The 19982-nt window shown below is 42.5% G+C and overlaps 1 protein-coding gene across 2 annotated transcripts in view; it reads left to right on the top strand.

The window, feature by feature from the left end:
* LOC149029970 (ascorbate transporter, chloroplastic-like) overlaps positions 1–19982 on the top strand; it is a 64910-nt gene that overhangs the window by 6107 nt on the left and 38821 nt on the right. For both annotated transcript variants that reach the window (XM_089142286.1, XM_089142285.1), the window contains 2 exons: positions 514–729; positions 1331–1540. In XM_089142286.1, the coding sequence (XP_088998412.1) occupies positions 514–729; positions 1331–1540 (426 nt within the window). The remainder of the gene's footprint in view (positions 1–513; positions 730–1330; positions 1541–19982) is intronic.

Here is a 19982-nt window from a genome sequence, read left to right as displayed (position 1 = left end):
ACTATATTACTAAAAAACAAACAAACACCATAAGACTTCCCTAGTGTATGCATAGTTAATTCAACAAACAACAAGAACAACCCTTATCCCAACTAAATTGGGTTGGCTACATGGATCCTTGCTTTCCAATCAGTTCCATTTGAGGCCATACTAGATACGAGGCCTAAGCCATGTATATGCTTTTTCACCACTTCCAAAGTTATTTTAGGTCTGCTTGTAGCTCTTCTAGTTCCTTTGATCCATATTAAATCAATTCTCCATAGAGGGGCATCTAAAGACCTCTGTAGTTAATTCATTCATCATTATACAGATACATACATGCTTAAAGCTGATATCTCTCTAGCACTAGGTTTCTTATTCCTTTCAATTATTGTCATGATACATCGTTTCCGTCTAATTATGTATGATGCTTCCAGGTTGAGTGCTCAAATGTTCTGCTTTTTCTGTGTTAAATACTGGACCTTAATTTCTTTGCTAAGAAGTGGGTTTATTAATCAAATAATATTTCTCCAGGGTGTTGCTATGCCAGCTATGAATAATATAATCTCAAAATGGGTTCCAGTCTCTGAGAGAAGCAGATCTCTTGCACTTGTATACAGTGGCATGTACCTTGGTTCTGTCACGGGCCTGGCCTTCTCTCCTATTCTTATCCACAAATTTGGTTGGCCGTCTGTGTTTTTCTCATTTGGTTCACTAGGGAGTATATGGTTTGCATTATGGCTGAATAAGGTGAGTCTGTTATCATTTTTGTCAATTTAGATTTTGTTTTCCTAAACCTGATCGTGAATTGGGATAAGAAATGCTTGGTTTTGCCCTAAAGTTAATCTGTTATATACCATGCATTCCCATTCTTCAGCAGACAGAAATATCTAGCCACTTCTCATCTTTTTATCTTAGAAAATCTTAATCTCTTTAACATGCCCATGCATTTTTTTGTTAATAATACAGTATGCAGCTAGACTTTTTTTAATTAAAAAACAAAAGAGTATGCATTTCCTTTCACACTGATGCTCCAAATGTTATTTCATGCATCGTTCTTGATACCGATTTTTACATAACTGAGATGGAAACTTGAGTTGATATTGAACCGGTACTGGTAGCCAGTTACGACCTGGTTTCAACTATATTTCTCAAATTTTGGTAGTTTCAGAAGAATTACCAAGTTTTGACCAGACCATGACATGTCTTTACCAGAAAATACCAGGGTTTGGTTGAAACCTGGAAACTCTCAGTTTCATCAAGGGTCAAAACAGCCTTTAGAATGAAACATAGAACCTTAATATCATGGAATTTTGCTCTGAAATTTATCTTCCTTTTTCTTTGTTCGTAGGCACACAGCTCACCAAAAGATGATCCACAGCTTTCTGCCGATGAAAAGAGGCTTATCTTGGGAGGAAGTGCCTTGAAGAAGCCTGTTTCTGTTATTCCATGGAAATTAATTTTGTCAAAAGGACCTGTTTGGGCTCTTATAATATCCCATTTTTGTCATAATTGGGGAACTTTTATTCTTCTTACGTGGATGCCAACATATTATAATCAGGTATTTGAACTTGTCTATATTTTGGAGATATTATATGGAAATAATTGAATCCTTAGGTTATCATTGTGACCCCTAAGCATCCTATTTATAATAATGTAGAATATACAAAGTTACATAATTACCCTCACTAACCAACTGAATAATAATAACTTGAACCACAACTTATAATTAAACCAACCCACAAATAAACCAAACCAACCAACACTCCCCCTCAAGTTGACGCATATATGTTAATCATGCCCAACTTGCTCAAAATAGGGTAGAAATCTCATTCCTTAAGTCCTTTAGTAAAGATGTCAGCTACTTGATCTCCAGATCTCACAAAAGGCATGCATATCAGCCCTTGTTCCAATTTTCCTTTGACAAAAAATCTATCTATCTCTATATGTTTTGTATGATCATGTTGCATTGGATTATTGGCTGTACTTATGGCAACCTTGTTGTCACAATATAACATCATGAAACTTGTAACAGGAAACCCAATATCTTCTAATAGATCCTTCAGCCATAAAAGTTCACATACTCCTCGAACCATGGATCTATACTCGGCCTCTGTATTAGACAATGACACCATATTTTGCTTTTTGCTTCTCCAGGTTCCTAGATTGTCCCCAACAAATGTATAGTATCCTGATATTGATTTTCTGTCAAGGGAACTAGCCCAATCAACATCTGTATAAGCTTCCACTTTCAAATTATTTGAGGGTGACAAAAGTATTCCCTTTCAAATTATCCTGGTGTGGATTTTAAATACTGAAGTATTTTAATAATAGCATTCATATTAGTCGAGTATGGGACATGCATAGATTGGCTCACCAGGCTTACTGAGAAAGCAATGTTAGGTCTGGTGTGAGACAAATAAATTAGTTTTCCAACCAACCTTTGATATCTCCCTTTATCTGCTGGTACTCCCACTTTCTCTTTAAGCTTAATGCCTGCTTCAATTGGGGTATCCATGGCTTTACATCCCAACATTCCCACTTCCGAAAGTAAGTCAAGGATATATTTGCGTTGGGACAAATAGATGCCTTTTTCTGATCTAGCGACCTCAATTCCCAGGAAATACTTGAGTTTCCCTAGATCTTTAACCTCAAATTCCTTGTTGAGGAAGCTCTTCAGCTTTTGTATTTCTGCCCCATCATTCCTAGTGATGACAATGTCATCTACATAGACTATAAGAAGCGTGATGTGAGTTCCTGACCTTTTCACAAAGAGAGTATGGTCAGCATTACTTTGCTTGTAACCTATTGATGTCATAGCTTTTTGGAGGCGTCCAAACCAACACCGGGGAGATTGCTTCAACCTATAAATTGACCGCTTCAATCGAAAAACCTTCCTTTTTGTTTTGTTGTCAGAGAATCCATGTGGGATTTCCATGTAGACCTCTTCTTTCAATTCTCCATGCAAAAATGCATTCTTTACATCTAATTGATGTAAATCCCAATCTTGATTCACAGCTACTGATAACAAGACCCTAACTATATTCAATTTTGCAACAGGAGCAAAGGTCTCTTAATAATCAATCCCATAAGTCTGAGTGAACCCTTTTGCAACCAATCTAGCCTTCAATCGGTTGATTGAACCATCCATGTTCTATTTTACCACGAACACCCACTTACAACCTACCGGTTGTTTCCCTGGAGGAATAGTGACCAACTCCCAAGTACCATTCTTCTTCATAGCCTGCATTTCCTCTACTATTGCTGCCTTCCAATTTTTATTAGCATAGGCTTCCTGCCAAGTCTTTGGAACAGATGCAGTAGATAAAGAAGATATGAAAGCTTGGTAGGAGTTAGACAAAGAATCATAGGAAACATATTTAGCTATAGGATGCTGAGTACACGATCTGATTCCTTTTCTAACAGCAATAGGGAGGTTTGAAGAAGATACCTGAGGGATACTTACAGGACCTGAATCTGGATTAGGAGATTGGAGTGGTAACATGTCAACCTTCTCTACCTATTGTTGCCGACTGGTTTTCTTCCTCTAACAAGTTTGCACATCCTTGCTTTGGTCAATATGCCTTTGAAAAACCTCAATAATGTGCCTTACAGGAGTGGTCTCCCCCTGGATAGGATACTCATAAGGTTCAGATGGGGAAAGGGAGGACTGGGTGTCTACATGTATGTTGTCTGAATGCTCCCCCTATTTAGGAACCTCTAACTGGGGTTGAATTAGGGTTGGTAGGTCTTTATATGTGATAGGAACATCCAAAGTGGGAAAAAACACCTCTGCTCTTGGAGTCTCCCCTTGGAGAGGTGTATAATAAGGAGTAAATTCATTAAAGATGACATCAATGGACATTATTGTCTTCCTCAAAGGAGGATGGTAACATTTGTAACCCTTTCGAGTAGCAGAATACCCCAAAAAAATGCAGCAGAGGCCACGAGGTTCCAACTTATTCTTGTGGGTTGAATTTCTGGCATAACACACATAACCAAATATACTTGGAGGAACTATAAAGGAAGATGTCCCTTTAAGGATCTCACTGGGGCATTTGAAGTCAAGGATTCTACTAGGCATCCTATTTATAAGGTATGATGCAGTGAGAACTGCGTCACTCCAATACTGGTCGGGGACATTCATGGCAATTAGAAGAGAATGAGCAATCTCTAAAAGATGCCTATTCTTCTGTTCGGCCACTCCATTTTGGGCCGCAGTAGCAACACAACTAGTCTGATGTATTACGCCAGAATCAGAGAGGTATCTCTAAAATTCTTTTTCATTATACTCAGTTCCGTTGTCACTGTGAAGGACCTTCACAGTGGCATTGAATTGAGTTTTAACCATTTTATGAAAATCTTGAAAACATAAAAAAAATGTCATTTTTTTTTGTTTTAGAAGATAAATCCATGTGGAGCGAGAATGACAATCAATAAAAGTAACAAAAAAACCGATGGCAGTAATAGATATACGGCGACAAGGCCCCCCCACATCACTATGAATTAACATAAAAGGAATAAAACTTATATTATTATTAGAAGGCAAATAACTTGAACAAATCTGTTTAGCAAAAACACAAGCTTCACAAAAAGATTCCCTATGACAAGATGAGACTAAATCGGGGAAAAGTTTTCTCAGAGTTCCTATAGGGGGATGGCCTAGCCTACGATGCCACTGGTGGAGAATTGACAAATTGACCTGATGAGGAGTAACAAGCATAGCAGAAGAAGAGGCTCCATTCAATTCCAACAAGTAGAGGCCATTGTCTAGTTTACCACGTCCAATTTCCTTCCCCGTTACCAGATCCTGAAAGACACAATAGGAGGGAAAAAATGTTACTGTACAATTCAAGTTATTGGTAAGACTACTAATGGAAAGAAGGTTAGTAGAAAAAGATGGAACATGCAAAATTGAGGACAAAGAAAGGGACGGTGAATGTTGTATGGTTCCCTTTCCAGCAATGGAAGAGTAAAAACCATCAGTTATACGAACCTTATCTTTCTCTTAGGTAGGTAAATAATTCAAGAAAAGAGAAGCAGAACCTGTCATATGGTCTGTCGCTCCAATATCAATAATCCATGGAGCAGAAACTAAAGAAGCATAGAAGCCGGTTAAATACGGTACTTGAAGTAGCAAGGTAGGAATTCGAATGTGCAGTTGACGAGGCATCAGAAGAGGCAATGGCAGTGGTAGGTGACTGTAGAATGCTCCTTAGAGCAAGCAACTCTTCTTGGGAAAAACCGATATTTGAAGTAGGTGTGGTAGAAACAGTTTATGAATAATGAGCCTTGGGTTTACCCTTCTTTTGAGCCCTTTTTTGTTCAAAATCTATAGGTTTCCCATGTAATTTCTAGCATGTGGCTTTGGTATGATAAGGCTTGTGGCAATGCTCACACTTAACCTCATCTTTGACTGATTCTGTTTGGGATACCATACTCACACTCTGAAGAGCAGATTTTTCCACTATCAGATTATGTAACATACCTAGACGACGACTCTCCTCACAGTGAACAAGTGCATAGGATTGTTCCAATGTAGGAAAGGGAAAGCGACTCAAAACTTGTACTCGAATCTGATCATAATCCACATTTAAGCCAGCCAAAAAGTCATACACCCGAATTTTGTCAACATATTTCTTGTAGGCAACCACATCATCAGGATTAGTCGGTTGGTCATCACCGTAATGGTCTAACTCTTGCTAGAGAGAGCGTAATGCAGCATAGTACTGGGCAACTGTCAGCTTTTTCTGTGTGGTCTCATGAAGTTTCTTTCGTAGCTCATAGATCTGCGCATCATTCCCTAGTTGGCCATACTCTTTAGTAACCTTCCAAATTTGGGCTACTGTAGCCAACAATAAATATCCCATGGCTAGATTTGGATGCATGAAATTCAAGAGGAATGACATGATAAGAGAGTCGTGTGAAATCCACTTATTCGGAAGAATGCTAACAGTCAAAGGTTTGGTTGTAGTGCCCATAATATGATTGACTAGACCTAGGGCTGCAATTGGGCCGGGCTGGGCCGGGCTTTTGCAATCCCAAGCCCAGCCCTATATGTTCTAATCCAAGCCCATTCCCGCCCTGACCCTAGTTCAGGGCCAAGGATTATTGTCCTTAGCCCTAAGCCTTACAGGGCCAAGCCAAGCCCATTCCCGCCCTAATTGGCCCTAATTGGCTTTAATTGGGCCGGGTCGGGATGGGTTGGCCCTAATTGCCCCTGATTGGCCCTAATTGGCCCTAATTAGCCTTGGCCCTGACCCTGATTAGCCCTGATTGGCCCTGACCCTGATTAGTCCTGATTGGCTTTGTCCCTAGCCCTGATTAGCCTTGATTGGCCCTGTCCCTGGCCCTAATTGCCTTGACCCTGATTAGCCTTGTGTTTGGCCCTGATTGACCCTATCTTGGCCCTCGCCTTAATTGGTCCAATCGTTGGACCTAAAATATCAAATGTAAATTCTAAAAAAAATAAAATAAAATAAAATAAAATATATATATATATATATATATATATATAAAAAAATAATAATAATAATAAAAGTATCATAAGTAAATTAAAAATAAAATTTATAGAAATATAAGATGATTCAAGCTCATACAAAATGATAAAATAGTCAATAAGTTGATAGTGTTGCTTTAAACATAAATAAATTCATACTCCATAATTCTATATTGATCTCTAAAATTCTCTCATATATATATATATATTTTTTTCTTCCTTCCCCCCTAAAATATCACATTGGAGGCAAAAGAAAGATGTCAATATTCATGATGATAAGTTGGGGTGTAGATTTGTTATATATTAATTCTCTATATACTTATATTAATCTCGCCTTAGCCCAAAAAAAAATCAATGATTTTTTGGAACTAAAAATGATTTAGTTCGAAAAATAAAAATTATCTTAAAAATAATATAAAAAGTGAACTCATAGTCTAATATGATCAAAATGATTGAAGGTTAAAGTCGAGACTTACAGTTATATCAATGTTAATGTGAAGATTAGGGTAAAAATCTAATACATGATCAGGGTCAAATTAACATTAAGACTAGAGCCAAAATTAGAGTCAAGATCGGGCCAAAATCAGGTGGATGCTTACTACATTGGTAATGAAGATATAATTTATTTTTATTAATTTTTGCAAAACATGATCATATTTTTAAAATTTGACACGTGTCAAATATTCACTCATGTGGATTATGATTATTTCCTATCCATATGGGTGGAGGGTCCAGACTCAAATCAGCGCCAAAATCATGAGCTTAGATCAAGGCCTAGATCGAGGCCAAGATTAGGGCCAGAATTAGGGTTAGAATCAGGGCCAAGATCAGGGTTAGAATCAAGGCCAAAATCAGAGCCAAAATCAGGGCCATGATCAAGGTCAAAATCAGGGCCAGAATCAGGGCCAAAATCAGGGCCAAGATTAGGGCCAAAATCAGGGCCGGGCCGGGATGGGCTGGGCGGGCCAGAGAGTAATTCCAGGCCCGCCCTTGGCCCTAGTCTAGGGCCGGAATATTTTGGCCCTAACCCGCCCTTAGGGCCAAAATCTTTAGCCCAAGCCCTATTCGGGCTCGGGCGGGGCTTAGGGCGGGTCGGGCCGCCAGGGCCGAACTTACACCCCAAACTAGACCTCTTCTAGTAATTGTCAAATAGGCAGAACGAGACCAGATCAAGTAATTGGGTCCATCAAACCTAACAGAGAGTGATGGAATAATTTTCATGACTTGTTGGAACACCATCAAAACATCCAGTGTATTCATATCTTCAGTCCACTCACCAAGAACACCACCAAAAACAATTTTGATCAAACCTGCTGAAAATCTGATCAAACCTTTTGAAAAATTCTGATCAAACCTTCTGAAAATTCTGAGCAAACCTGATGGAAGGGCTGATCAAATCTGTTGGAGAAAAAATCTGATAAAACTTGCTGTTCTGCAGGCTGCAAACTGGTTCTGAAATATCCCAGGAAGGTGTAAGAGGTCAAAAGAGATTTCTCTGAGCAGTGGTATTTTTTGGATTCAATGTTGCAGTAAGTTTCTGATCAATACTGCATAAAACCTGCTGTTAGAAGAATCTGAAACATCACAGGAGGTGTAAAACTCCAAAAAAAATTTCTGCATTGCAGTAGAGAAGAAAATAGCAGAAATAAAGGAGAAACAAAGGAGAAAGGAGAGGAGGAAGAAGCTGTTAATGGCAGAGACACAGCCAGAAAGAGAGCAGAGGCGGAAGAAGAAAGAAGGGAAAAAAAAATCGAGAAAGAGATAGGTGGAAGAAAAAAAAGAAAAAAAAGAAGAAAGAGAAGCAGAAAAAAATAGAGTTTTTTCTTGGTGTTGTAGAACACAAGAGGAAGACGAAACAAAGGAGAAGGAGAGGAGAAAAGGCTGGCTATGGCGGAAATAGAAAGAAATAGAAAGCCGAGGTGGAAGAAAGAAGAGAAAAGAAAAGAAAATCGAGGATGAGAACGGCGGAAGAAAGAAAGAAGGAAAAAGAAAGAAAAAAAAACCTTGGTTTTTTGATTCTAATTTAACTTGGCTCTGATGCCATGTGGAAATAATTGAATCCTTAGGTTATCAATGTGACCCCTAAGCATCCTATTTATAATAATGTGAAATATACAAAGTTACATAATTACCCTCACTAACCAACTGAATAATAATAACTTGAACCACAACATATAATTAAACCAACCCACAAATAAACCGAACCAACCAACATATTATGTACTTTAATGATACTTTTATGTCTTAAACTTATGAGAAATGTGAACTACTTCAGAAGGCATAGTAAAATGGAAATAAGTTTTGACTTTCTTATGCATATTATTAGTCACCTTGACTTAATATTCAGGTGTTGCATTTACATACTTCAAAGCAAGGTGCCCAGAGATTTCATATATTATGTTTAGGCTAAATTCTAATCTTTCTACATTTGGAGACTTGATGCAGCATATGTATAGCCATTGAGCTCCAGCAGAGACATACTGATAGCTGTAACCGGTTATACGTTGAGGTTTTTTTTGGCTTCAAGACCACCAGTTATGTTCTCTTTGGAAATTAATTGCTATTAGGGCTGATAATTTGTGAATAAGACTAGCGCTGGTCTTGTTTGGTACACCATTGTTGTTGCAAGATTCCAACCTGGTACGCCCGTAGCTCAAGCCTGGGCTGGTTGACCTGTCCACTTAGTTCAACATGAACTGGTTGCCGGTAGACCTCAATTTGGATCATTGCGCTCACTGGGAGTGTGAAAGGATAAACACGTCAGAGGTCCCAGATGTCGCTGGGGGCAAAGCCTCTGATGTGAAGGCAGAAAAGGGACAACAAGTTTCATTCTCTTAAGTGCAGAAGTAACTTGACAAAGTTATTAAATTTTAGGACCCTTTGTGGAGTGGGGTTACCTGGTATTTATAAGCTTTAGTTGATGGATGGCTGTATGAAACAGTAGACCATTCATCCAGTCAAATTGGGGACACGTGCATTCAGGGACCTGTGGATTGCTTATGGTTTTCCCATAACATGTATGAACCCTTAATCGTATCTGGGTTAATCTCTGTGCAGGAGCATGGTTATCCATCTCAGGTTGGACTAAGAGTGGTCAACAGGTTTCATTGTTAAACTTCCCCATGATCATCTTCTCTGACTCTGACGGGAATCTGTACCCTCAAAAGGCTTCTGTTAAGGTTACTCAAACTGAAAGATTGCCTGGAACCACCAGCGTTACTGGATTGGTATCTTTATGGCTAGTGGTTAGGCTGTCAGCATGGTTTGTGGATCTGAACCTGCTAGTCTGCTATGTTGGTTTTTTGAGTTGTTGACTTTAGTCTCCAATATGTCGGATCTCCTATTGGTTTTCCAATATTTGGTATATCAACCATAATAACTGAAGCTTTTGGAAAGAATGTTCTTTTCTTGGTAGAGTCTGTTGCTCCAATGATAAGGTTGCTACATCGTGAACTAGTGGTCATGGGTTCAACTCTGGAAACAACTTCTTTGTGAAAGCAGGGCTAAGACTGCCAGGCCCTGCAGTGACCAGAGCTTTGTGCTCTGGGTACGCTGTCTTTAGTGTGTGCTTGTTATTGGCTTCATATGATGTCCTTGTAATCTCCCACTTGGTTGCATATTTTCTTGATCATTTTGTGTAGGAATGTATAGGCAAATGGCCAAAATATGTGAAAGTCTTTTGCTTCTGTGTTCCTTCTTGGTCAATTTTTGCTGTTGTTGTGTTCTGACATATCTTGAAGTCAGGCATGGCTTATTCATGATCATTATTTCTGCTACATACATAAAACTTTGCCAGCCCTTTCTATCTATTATTCTGCACATAGATGATGTGTAGAAAGTAATTAGAGTTTTATATTAGTTTGAACTTGATGCGTCCAAAATCTGCTCAGCCCTTGGATCTCCACGTGATGTCCTGCAAAACGAAAGCGTCAGATGTGGCCCGACCGCTGGGGTCGGGAGTCCACCTCCGAAGGCTAAGTCGATTGATGAACTTAATCACAAACGGCTCGCTAGAAGCACGAGCTAATGAATGAAGAAACGGGAAAGGTGATCTAGATAGCGAACGCCGATAGTTTAGATCTATCGCATGTATCCGAACCCGAGTCTCGTATAGTATTCTTTTTGATCGATTGATCCGTCCCTCACCTTGTATGGTAGTGAGGTTTATATAGAGTGTACCTTCGAATCTCCTTCGTTGGATGCACTCGAGCCTTCTTCGGGTAGTCGTTGGATTTCATCAGTGAGATCCGTTGAGCGATAGACTTCTACTAGTTTGGGCTAGTAGAGGACTCCTGAGATAACCGTTAGGTTATGCGATAGTTATCCCTTTGATGATGATTATCCGCAGCCGTCGGTTTGAGTCTCTGTCATCATCAGGGTGATTACCCTAATCCATAAGTAAGATTAGGGCACGCTTGCAGCCGAATAAGCTTTCTTCTTCACAGAAGCCATCTTCCGGACCGGTTCACTCGGGAGCGATTCGGTTTTCTCCGTCTCGACCGGGGTCGAGGGTCGGACCAGGTATGAACCCGGTCTGATCATAAACTCTCCATATCACGAGCCCCCGAGACCAAGCGTTCGGTCGATCCCGAGGGCTTGGTTTTTAACTGGGTTCGTCGTCGTGTGATGATCTCTGCGTGCTTCATTAAATGTCATATCACATTTAATGCGGTGGTCACTTTTCCTCGAGCGTTGTGAGTGTAAGGCCACGTATCTTCGTTGCAGTTGATCTGTCGTGGCTCACGTCATCCAAGCGACGGTTTCCGAACGCCTATTTCGGATTCGTGAGTTCAAACTTTCAAAACGTCTTTCAATCTTGATCGTTGATTTTGAATCAATCTCGATCGTTCAAATTCCCGAACACTCGTGCGGGAGTTTTAAAAGCGGTTCGTTGTCTTCGTAGGTTTCATTCTTCCCGTCTGGAATTTGAACCTTTGTTGTCCGCTTCGCGCCTTCCCGCTCTCAAGCTTCCGTCTCACCGAATCGGTAAGTTTACCGGTCTTTTCTTTTTGTAGTTTACTCAAACGAGTAATGGCGGACGATAGGGCTTCTTTAGTACCCCATGTTGGTGATAGCAATGATGCTTTTGCTTCTCCCCGCTCCCGAACAATCGGATAGTGATAACAAAACCCTAACCGTCCCTCCTCGCAGAGTTCGCTGAAGTTTCTCAAAAAGGTTTTGAAAGAAAAACCGAAACTTCTCCCCGTCCTTCTCGAGTCCGGATCTTCCAAGATTGTCGAGTCTTCTAGGCAGCCTCAAACCTCCGGGTCCAATGGTGGACCTGGCTCTGTTCCTTCCATTTACAATGGAGAAACCCTTCTTTCAAATTGTCCAAGATTTTGACCTTCCTTCCTCCTATCAAGTTAGGGCTCCCCACCCCGATGAGAGGGTTGATTCATCCCTTTCGGGTGAATTTTCTCTGTACATAGATGCACCGGAAAGCGGGGTTCGCTTTCCTTTTTTAATCCTTTATTCTCCGCAGCTTTGAATCACTGGAACATTTGTCCCGGAATGCTCCTCCCCAATAGCTGGCGTCTCATCGTCGGCTTCTTGGGTTTGTGTTTTGAGCTTGGCATTACGCCATCTCTTTCTCTTTTTGTACATTTTCATGTTCTTTCTATCTCCCATCCTCCCGGATGGGTCTTTCTTTCCAAACGCAATAAGGCTGAACTTGATTGGAGGGGCAGCATCCTTGTCAAAGGAACTTGCCCTTCTAACCACAAAAGATGGCGCGAACGATACTTTTTCTATCGAGCGCCTCCATCAGATCTTAACTTCCCAACCACCCGGAGGAGGTTTACTTCTTCGTCCGAAAGTAACCGGGGCCTTCCCTTATCCAGAGAAGACGAGGCGGCCATCGTGAAGATCAAATCCATTCCGTGGTATCAAGAGATACATGGATATGAAGTGGAGTATAACTCCATCCTTCAAGATCGGGGCTTGGCTCATTGTGAGCTTCTAACCATCATCCTTTGATTTGATCAAGTGATATGTTTTGAATTCCGATTCTTGTCCTTCTTCTTTGCAAAGGCCTCCCAGTAACGAACCCCGAAAGCCTCGCGGGTGAAGGCCGCTAGGGCCGTTGTCACAGCCGAGCAACGATCGCCCGTGGTCTTGACCGTAGATCAAGAGGCTTCTCTTCCCTCTCCCGACCCCTCTATAGGGGTATCGTGAATATCAGCCCGTAGCCGATGCTTCGGGAAAGGGGAAGAAACCAATGGTGGAGAGGGCTAACGTCTCTTCCTCCGCCCGAACCAAGAGGAGGAGGCATGACACAATTGATGCTCCCTCCAACAAAAAATCCAAAGCTTCGACGGATGGTGAGGAGGTCTTCATCCCCCAATGGACCCCGAAGATGACCGACAGGTTACTCGGGATCCCGAGAAAGCCGCAGAATGGAGCTCCCTCGCCTTGCTCCTTCCGATCGCCAGGAGTTTGAAGCCCCGGATGACACCTCCCTTGTTAGTCAATCTACAAGGTACCGGTCTTCTTGCTTACTTATGTTTTCATAATTTCTTATGACTTCTTCCGATATCTTCCGTCTTCCCAGGAATGCCGTGTTGAGCTTTTATCAACACATGGAAGCATTGAGCCGGGTTGGTCGCACCAGCTCCTTGCCGCAAACTTGTGAAGAGAAATTGGCCAAGGCCAATTCTCAAATAGACCACTGACCGCAGCCTACCGTGGAGCTGCAGAAAAAGCATGAGGAAGAAGTGATCTCCCTCAAGGAAGCCCTTGAAGCTTCGAAAATTCGTGTCTCTCGCTGCTGCCGAGCGCGAGGCCGGGAAGCAAAAGGCAGCTGCCACGTTGTTTGGTGACAGCCTTGAAATCAAAAGTAGGGAGCTCGAAGAACATCCGAAGTTGGCGATCCCTAGCAAGCCCGAGCATATAAAGCCGTAGCTTCGGAAGGAGTGCATTCGGAATACACCCGAACAGCGTACCTTTCTCCGAATTGCTAGGTTTCTACAACATTCAAGCTTATCGCATGGGGCGTAACGACGTTTGGGGAGCAGATCCTTGGAACGATCCCCGACTTCGACACTGCTCCTTTTCGTGAGGTATGCCACCCGCGAGGTCTTCGGGAAAGTTGGTATGGATCTCCCGACCGGGCTCAGTGGAGAAGATGATCCTTTTCCAGCCGACCCTCAATATGAGGCATATCTCGAATGACGAGCCGGCACTTCCTGAGGAGAAATCACAAGCCGAGTCTCAAGTTGTTGCTGTAGAGAATTCAGCCGATGCCACTCTTGAGGAAGGCTCTTCTCATGGTCCTGAGAAAAGTCCTCCCGACCAGGGTCCCTCGGGCAACAATGAAGAAAAGGCTTAGGGAGTTTGTTCTTTTGTAAAGATTTACCCTCAATTTAATGAATAGACATTTCTTTTTTCATGTTGGCCTCAAAATTTCCCCGTCTCCTGCCGAAATCTTGCCTTGAATATCAAAGTATGATAAAACTTATCACTTAACTTTTCATTCCTCGCCGAATAATAACCTTGTAGAAATATTGTGAAGATGCGTTTCGGGAAGATGCGTTAATCTTCCCCACTACTTCATTTATTGCAAAGTCCGCACGTTTCCCTTCTGCGAAGTTCAAACGTTTTCCCGCTTTTGTATACCATTCACTCGTTTCCAATGAATCGGAAATACATCCATTATTTTAATGGCAAAGTGCGACGATTGGAGGTATCTCCCGCATCGTGCTCGCTTCCACATGTTTCCATGTGGCATCCCTTCGACCGTTGATCTTGCTTTTTGCGGATTTCGAAGCGTCATTTCGATCTGGGTCGTCGGTTGTCCTTAGCCTTCAACCGTCGTCTTATACCTTAGGCTATTTAAAGCCTTCGTGGGTACTCTCCATCTATCCTGACTTCTGCAAGATAGATTTGCTAAAGTGCCAACGCAACCTTTCGTCCTTCGGCCTGCTTCCGTATTCCTCGTACTCCAACGACAGCCTCTATCCATTTCTGAACAAGTGAGTTTTTTGATTACTCATCTCTTTCCCCACTTCCCCCCGAGTAAACCGCACGAAGTTATACTTGGGGTTTAGTTTGTTGGTCTGTCGTAGTCGTAGAAAACTAGGGTTTCCCCATTGTTGTCGCTGCTTATTTCCAGTATCGATATGGCTGGTTTTTTTTTTTGTTTTGCATAGTGGCTCCCAAGATCAACCCGAACTTTATCGAGCAAAATCTTGCAAGAAAAGCGTTCCGTCGGTGGTGGTTGGGGCCAATGCGGTGGTTTCAGCTAGTGAATCCTCCAAGCGTAAGGCGATCGCCGGCGGTGAATCTTCAAGTCGATTCCCGCAGCTTCTCATTGATGCCGTCCCCGCGCCTCCTTTGCCCGAAGTGATCGCTCGTCTTTCCTAGGAAGATCTTGATCACCCGCTTGCCGATGGTGCTGCCGGCACTCCCGCCGGTGAGCTCGTTGGTGAGCTCGTTGGTGCACCCCCGAAGGAGACTCTTCGGGCATCCGAGGCAACTATGTTGGCGTCCGATGAAGGTGTGGTCCCAGCAGGTGCTGCTCCTATTTCTAACTCCGCTGCTTGTTTGGCATCCTCCTCCTCTCCTTCCGAGTTGGAGGATTTTGCCACTAGGAAGCGCCGTCGGGTGACAAGTGATGAAGCTCATCCTTTGCTTGGTGTAGTTCATCCTTCTCATCCTTCGCTCGAATTAGTGTCAAACGAGTTTGACAGAGCGTTGGAATGGTGTACCGCTGCTCGAATGATTTCCGAGAGCGCAGCTTCTTTCCAAACTTCCGGATGAAGTCTTTACGAAGTCACCGGTGATGTAAGTCTTTCTTCATTATCCTCCGATTTTGAAAAATTACTTTTCTCGCTCCTCGCTAACTCGGAAGTTGTTTGGCAGGAGTCTTGTTGGTAACTTCCACAACCAAGTGGAAGCAAGCACTAGACTCAGTAGGTTGAGCAATGAAGTTTCTAGGCTTCGGGAAATCTCTCGAAGCTAAAGATGTTGAGATTGCTCGCCTTCGGAATCTAGCTTGGGAGGTGGCAGGAGAAAAAAATTCGATGATTGGTCGTCTTCGGTCGGACTTGGATGACGCCAGGGAGAAGATCCGGCGATCGGAGCGAACAGTTGGAAAGTCAGGAGCCAAAGGATCTCAAACGTTACCCGAAAGGCAAGCCGTCGTTCCTTTGCCCGAATCCCTTCCAACCGATGTTCGCAGAGCCTCGTCTTCAAGTATTTACACAAGAAGCCTTTTGTTGATATGCTGAATGCTTATAACTTGCAGGCGTATCGGGATGGTGAGAACGAGTATGGGAATCAATATTAAGGAAAGATCCTCATTTTGATACGACTCCCTACAAAGGCCTGTTTGCCATCCCGAAGTATTTACCGACCCGGGTATTCCTCCTCCCGACCGGACCAAGGATAAGATTGATCCTCCACCTTCCGATCCGCGATATTATGCAATATCCGGAAGATTCTCCCGTTTATTCTCCACCGGAAGAAGTCAATTATGACGAGCTTGTACCGAATGCGAGTTTGGTCGAGGACCATTCTTCTCCTGGACAAGCCGGACAAAGAGTATGAAATTGCGGAGGATTTTCTGCATACCGAAATATTTTTGTAATCCTCATTTCTTCTCTTCTTTTCCTTGATCCCCACCAATGGTTGACTCATATGTTTGTTCTAGCAAAGTCGCGTCGATCTTGTATAACTTGTTAACAACACTGTAATGACTTTCTTCTTTGATCGAGATTGTATCCAACTCTTGTAATTGTTTTGATACCGGCCTCTTTGGATCTTTTCAAGAAATAAGAAATTACTTTATCTTGAACTTTGCTAGCCACTTGAATCGCCGTTGTATTAGGTCTTAGTTGTCCGAAACAATGCCTTTACTTAAGGATTTCCGGAGAAATACAATAAGTCCGAGAAGGAACTCACTCGGGTTTTAAACCGATGCCTTATACTTAAGGATTTCCTGGAGAAATACAATAAGTCCGAGAAGGAACTCACTCGGGTTTTAAACCGATGCCTTATACTTAAGGATTTCCGGAGAAATACAATAAGTCCGAGAAGGAACTCACTGGTTTTAAACCGTGCCTTATACTTAAGGATTTCCGGAGAAATACAATAAGTCCCGGGTCCCCCCAGAGAGGAACTCACTCGGGTTTTAAACCGATGCCTTATACTTAAGGATTTCCTGGAGAAATACAATAAGTCCGAGAAGGAACTCACTCGTGGTTTTAAACCGATGCCTTATACTTAAGGATAATTCAAAAATTCAATAAGTCTCGAAGGAACTCACTCGGGTTTTCATCCGATGCCCCGACTTAAGAAAGTTCGAAAGATTTTCCATAAGCGTTGAAGTGTTGAAGGACCCACACGAATTTTCATCCGATGCCTTATAGTTGGATCTTGTTCTTGAATGTGGTGTATGATGCCCCCCAATCAAAAGATAGTTTGTTGAAAGCCAAAAATTGCATTGATTGAGTTGAAAATGATTACATCGCGAACAAAATTGAAATCATCCTCAAGGATAAAACTTTTTGAGATGCCTAGCATTCCACGAACGATCCAACTCTTTCTCGGGAATCGATGTTCTTCAGCCTGTAAGCTCTTGAACCGACCGGTTTCACAACCATATAAGGTCCTTCCCATGAGGGGTCCAACTTTCTCTGGTGACGCGGGTCGGAGGCTAGGGTGTTTCTCAACACCAGATCTCCGGCTAAGTACCGACGATTCTTCACTCGAGTATTATAATGAGACGCTATCCTTCTTTGATAATGTTGAGTTCGTGCTATTGCCTTTGCCCGAACTTCGTCCAACAAATCAAGACTATCAAGCAGTCCTCTTGTTCATTTGCTTTTTCCTCGAACTCACGATCCCGTAACGTCCCCGCCATTATCTCCACAAAGCCAATGCTTCGGATCCATATGCCAACCCGAATGGAGTTTCTCCCGTAGGTGTTCGAACCGTAGTTCTATAAGCCCACAAGACATTATGTAGTTCTTCGACCCAAGAAGCTTTGTCACTCTTCGAGTCTTCTCTTTATTCCTTCCAAAGAGCGTTCGGTTAGTAACCTCTACCTGGCCATTGCTTTGGGGGTATGCCACCGAGGACATACGATGCTCGATCATATATGTTCCACAGAATTGCTCAAATTGTGGACAAATCGAACCGAGTACCATGGTCAATGGACAATAATCTTTGGAATCCCAAAGCGATATATGATTGATTCAAGCACAAATTTCTCCACTTTTTTTCAAGCAATTGTCGCCAAAGGCAATCGGCTTCTACCCATTTTGTGAAGTAATCAATTGCTACTATCAGATATTCCCGTCCGCCCGATGCCTTGGTGAATTTGCCCATGATATCAATTCCCCACATTGCAAAGGGAATGGGATTTAGAATTGAAGTCATAGTTTCCGCCGGCGCTTCGACATCGTAGCATGAATTTGACAGTTACTACATCGACGAACGTAGTCCATAGCAGCTTCTTGGATCTTAGGCCAATATAACCCAAGTCTTAGAATTTTGTGGGCCAGGGCTCGCCACCCATGTGAGCCCCACAAATTCCTTCATGAACTTCACCCAAAGCTGATTTTGCTCCTTCGGGGCCTATACATCTCATAAGGGGTCCAAGCATAAGATCTTTTGTATAGTCTCCCATTCTGAATGACAAATCTAGCCGATCGAATCTTGATCAACCTTGCCTCTACCGGATCCTCTGGTAACTTGTCATCCCTTAGATACTCGATTATTGGATCCATCCAAAGAACGTTCGCTTCAATATAAGAAATTTCTTTCTCATGATAACTTGGAAAAGTTATCTCTTCAATGTAGACCGAAGGGTCTAGATTCTTTTCCTTGGCATTGGCTAGTCGGGATAGCTCATCTGCGCACCGAATTTTCATTCCTCGAAATCCGAGATATCTTCAAATTCCGAAATTGGTTTTGAAATGCCCGCACTATCTCCCGATATTTTTGCAAGCGTGGTTCTTTAATGCCATACTCCCCCCGGACTTGGTTGACTATAAGCCGAGAGTCACTATAAATAGTAACATCCGCAATAGCTAATGCTTTTGACAACCGAAGTCCTACTATCGTGGCCTCATATTCCGCTTCGTTATTACTTGCATCAAATGCGAATCTCAAAGCATATCGAATAATAAATCCTGCTGGACTTTTTAATAGAATTCCAGCGCCTGCTCCATCTTTATTACTCGAACCATCCACATATACCTCCCAAGTGGTTGGTATAATGGGATCCTCAATGGTGGGTTCCACCGGTGCAAGTAGTTTCTACTACAAAGTCGGCTAATGCCCGAGCCTTGATTGCAGTTCCGGGCTTAAAGCTCACTTGGAACTCACTGAGCTCAACCGACCAGGATACCATCCTTCCGCACAAATCAGGTTTGTTAAGAACTTTACTAAGAGGAAAAGTTGTAAATACCTCAATTGGATGAGCCCGAAAATATGGCCTTAGCTTCCTGGCGGCCATCATGAGAGCCAGAGCCTCGCTTCTCAATCTGCGAATATCTCGTCTCCGCATCTAGCAACACGTGGCTTACATAGTAAATCGGCCATTGTTTCTTATCTTTCTCCCGAACAAGTACCGCACCGACCGCCGAAAGGGATGTCGCTAGATATAGCTGTAATATTTCCCCTTCTCCGGCCCGGACAGATCGGTGGTTGTCCAAGTGCTTCTTTTAATTCCTCGAAAGCTTTCTCGGCACTCTTCAGTCCACTTTGCTTCCTTACCGCCCTTCAGTCTTTAAGTGCCTTGAAGAAAGGCAAACATTTTTCTCCGTACTTGGAGATAAATCGATTTAAGGCAAAGCAACTCTCCCCATCAAACATTGTACATCCCGAACGGTTTTGGGAGCCTCCATATCAATCGAGCTTGTATTTTGGCAGGATTAGCCTCAATTCCCCTCTCGTGATACCATGAAACCCAAAAATTTGCCCGAGGAGACTCCAAAGGCACATTTTTCGGGGTTTAACTTCATTTGATGCTTCCTCAAGATCGAGAAAACCTCGACCAAATCTGCAATGTGATTTGCTTTTGTAAAGCTTTTCACCAAAGCATATCGTCAACATACGCTTCAACATTCTTTCCTATCGCTTCTTTGAAAATCTTGTTGACGGCCCTCTCGATATGTTGCTCCCGCATTTTTCAGGCCAAAAGGCATGACCTTGTAATAATAGCTCTCACGATCACTCATGAAAGCCGTATACTTCTCATCCTCCTTATTCATAAGGATCCGATTATACCCCGAGTAGGCATCCATGAAACTTAAAGTTTCATATCCTGCAATCGCATCTATCAAGAGGTCAATCCGAGGCAACGGGTAGCAATCTTTTGGGCAAGCTTTGTTTAGATCCGTGTAGTCCGTACACATCCTCCACTTCCCATTCGCCTTTTTCACCATCACCACGTTGGCCAACCAAGTTGGGCACTCGATTGGTTCTATGAAACCAGAATTCTTAAGTTTTTCAACTTCGCTCCGAACGGCTTCATACTTTTCAATAGAGAAATTTCTTC

This window comes from Hakea prostrata, chromosome 1 (genome assembly GCF_041222555.1).
Source record: "Hakea prostrata isolate BN-2017 chromosome 1, UWA_Hpros_2, whole genome shotgun sequence".
Taxonomy (NCBI): domain Eukaryota; kingdom Viridiplantae; phylum Streptophyta; class Magnoliopsida; order Proteales; family Proteaceae; genus Hakea; species Hakea prostrata.
This window is presented reverse-complemented; position numbering and strand designations above follow the sequence as displayed.